Source organism: Microtus ochrogaster, chromosome 18 (genome assembly GCF_000317375.1).
Source record: "Microtus ochrogaster isolate Prairie Vole_2 chromosome 18, MicOch1.0, whole genome shotgun sequence".
NCBI lineage: Eukaryota > Metazoa > Chordata > Mammalia > Rodentia > Cricetidae > Microtus > Microtus ochrogaster.
In genome coordinates, this window is record NC_022020.1 from 53090348 (window position 1) to 53093894 (window position 3547).

Sequence of the window (3547 nt, forward strand, 5' to 3'; positions counted from 1 at the left end):
AAGCCGTGCACTGTGGATGAGACACCCAGTCCTCCTTATAGTCACAGTACAGATGATGCGAAAGGTGGTTTTGACCTGGCTGACTCCAGAAAATGGGATTCAGAGTCTCCTCATCAAAATAAGCATTTGGCTTCAGATTTAGAAACAGCTTTGAATGTGGATAGATGCTTAAACACGGAGACTCCTTCAGTGTTCATTCAGAAAGGTGGGAGTGTTTCATCTTTGAAGAATAATGGTGACAATGGAATTAATTCTCCTGATACTCTGTGGTCACCAACTTGTGAAAGGAGAGCATGTGAATTTTATGAGTCTGTTACAAAGTCTAATGACCGTAAGTGAACTATTTCATCAAAAATAGAATTTAAGAATTGTATAAGATGTTTATATATTTAGAATAGACTGATCTTCCATGTAGAACTCTGGAATATTTTAATATTTTCATGGATTTTAAAAATATTACCTAAGAGAAAAAATTATTCTTTAACTTTGTTTTTCCACGATACGGTTTCTCTGTGTAGCATTGGAGCCTGTCCTGGTACTTGCTCAGACCAGGCTGGCCTCGAACTCAGAGATTTACCTGCCTCTGCCTCCCAAGTGCTGGCATTAAAGGTGCATGCCACCACTGCCTGGCTCTTTAACATTAATGTTATTATTATTTCCTACAATAAGTTCCAACTGCAGCCTTCCCTTCCTCCACTCCTCCCAGTCCTGTTCCCCTCTCCGCCCCATTTCTTCTTCCCTAGATTCACTGCTCCTCCATTTCCCTTTAGAAAAGAGCAGTATACAATAAGATATAACAATGTATGGCATAACAGTCTACAATAAGACTAGGCACAAACCCTCATCACAGCTGGACGAGGTAACCCAGTAGGAGGAAAAGGGTCCCTAGAGCAGGCAATACAGTCAGAGACATCTCCACTGCTCCTGTTAGGAGCCCCACAAAAGCCCCAGGTTCAACAGCCATTTAATACGTTCTGGTCACATTTATCCCCACCCTCTTCTCATCCTCACCCACAAATTCCTCCCCACCAAGTCCTCATCTCATTGATGTCTTTTGTATGTTTGTTTTTGCTTTGTGTCCCATTTAGTTTAACCAGAGCCAGGGTACATTATCTTTTTCCCTTCAAGACAGGGTTTCTCAGGTTTTTTTTTCCCTAGCTGTCCTGGAACTCACTTTGTAGACCAGGTTGGCCTCGAACTCAGAGATCTGCCTGCCCCTGTCTCACGAGTGCTGGGATTAAAGGCGTGTGCCACTACCACCTGGCTAGTGTGTTAGTTCCCCTGGGTAAGACAGGACCCTATGAGTTCCTCCTCAGGTTATTACGGATTTTAAAGATTTTTAAAATAATACTACCATTGCATGATTGCTGCTCAGAAATAATAATGTTAAGCAGACATCTAGTGCAAATATACTTTTTAAAAAAAATGGTTTTATTATGTATACAGTGTTCTGCCTACATGCCAGAAAAGGGCACCCAATCTCATTATAGATGATTGTGAGCTATCATGTGGTTGCTGGAAACTGAACTCAGGACCTCTGGAAGAGCTGCCAGTGCCCTTAAACACTTAGCCATCTCTCCAGCCCCAAAAATGTACCTTTCTGAGTCTTTTTTTCCTATTATGTCACATCCTCCATTATAGACTTTTGGGTAAGCTTCGCTTGTTGTCATCAAAAAGATATTTTTCTTTTTTGGAAATGGATTTTCTTTTTTCTACCCCATTTGAACAGACTTCAGCACAATTGTTAAGTAAGTTAGTTGTTACACGCATCATTCAATGGTTTTGGAATTTACTTTTTAGAAGCAGATCTCTCACAGAACATAGTCTACCAAAATGAGGATGGTAAATGGGTCACTGACCTTGCCTACTACACATCTTTTACTGATCAACAAGATTTACAGATGTCTCCAAATAATGAAACGAATGAAGACTTCAGATCTGGTAGTAAGTATATGGACAACCAAGTTTATTGTGCCAGATTCATGGTTTATGATGATGTTTTGAGACTAGTCAGCTTGTATTGGTCAGTCATATAAAGTTCCTTCTGAATTATAATTTTTGCATTCTGGAAATTCTTTAATGCAAAGGATATTGAAAGCAATTACAAGGCTTGGTGGAAGGAAACAAAGGATGCGGTTTTACGTTACTCCTGTCTGTTGTTCTAACAAGTAAACATTTAGGGGAAAGACACTACTGCTTTAGTGTTTAACCAGTGAAAAATTCAGGTGACAAATGAGATTATTGTCTTAGATTAGTTAATAGTTAGGTTTATATTTTTCTAAAAATACGAAATTCTTCTTCCTTAATGTCCATGGCTGATTTTTGAGAAGCAGAGAAGGCAACACTAGGGTATTGGAGATAATTAACTGAGAAATCCCTTAGGAAAAACATTTTGAAATAAGGAGAATTTTGAGGTGTCAATCCAATGCTTTTTAAACACTGCAATGGTTAACTCTTATAAACAAATTAAGGTTCTTCTGTGTTTTCTTCCTATGGGCTGAGTTTCCTACTTGCCTTTTCTTGACTGAGATTTGGTTGGTTGATGCTTTCACATTTTACTATAGTGTTTTTAGCTTCTTTTGAGTTGTAGGTCCACAGAAACGTGTCTGTGTAGATTGTACTATTTTGCATTTAATTTTGGGGGCTTTGTGGTTGTTTTGATGTTCAGTCATAGGTCCTCTGTTAATGGTGATTGCTTCAGCAGACACATACCCAGTATCATTCTGGCAACAGGAATCCTGAACTGTGTTTGGCTCTTTGGTTTTCCTTACTAGATGTAGAACATACTTAATATAATTATATAGTCATGAGAATGGAAGTTTTGCATACTTAAAAAAATTGTATTTCAGAATTAGAGAGTTGGCCAGTGGCTAGAAGTGCTTGCTGTGCCAGCGTGAGGGCCTGAGTTCTGATTCCTAGTATTCATGTAAAAACCGGGGTTGGAAGGTGGTAGGTAGAATCGACTTCTGGCCTCCACACCAGACCAGATACCTGCAGAGGTGCAAACCCCCACACGTATGTGCACCTATTCCGATAATAAAGTGTTTCCTTAGTATTTCATTTCCTTAATTTTTTGGTGTATTAATATAATATAATTATGTAAACTTGTTCTTTTTTAAGCTGAAGCATTGGATTTAATTGCAAAAGATGAAGAAGAATTCAATAAAGAACATCCCTTTATACAGGTTTGCTATTTCTTGTTCTAACCTAGGTTTAATTTTTTTTCTGGTTTTAATTTAAATTTAGATCAAAAAATCTCCTCCCCCAGCAGTTACTATAGAGTTACTTAACTTTTTTTTTTTCACTTTATGACAACTTTTACTTTTTTGTTCTAAACTATTAGTTGAAAACTGATAATAGTAAAATATATCTTTGGAGGGGAGTGTAGGCTCCTGGCATAGCACTTACTTGGTACGTGAAACCCTGTACTGCATTTCCAGTGCTATATATAACAGGACTAACAACAAAACAGTGACTATATTTTTATTTTAAAAAAGGTTTGCATCTATTTATTCTGTGTGTGTCTGTGGAGGGAGTACTCAGGGCC

General features: G+C 38.1%; 1 protein-coding gene across 1 annotated transcript in view; it reads left to right on the forward strand.

Moving 5' to 3' along the window:
- The window catches only part of Cep192 (centrosomal protein 192), an 81585-nt gene that overhangs the window by 19038 nt on the left and 59000 nt on the right, over window positions 1-3547 (forward strand). Inside the window, exons 12-14 of the mRNA XM_026783373.1 lie at window positions 1-331; window positions 1801-1944; window positions 3121-3185. Coding sequence (XP_026639174.1) covers window positions 1-331; window positions 1801-1944; window positions 3121-3185 — 540 coding nt within the window. The remainder of the gene's footprint in view (window positions 332-1800; window positions 1945-3120; window positions 3186-3547) is intronic.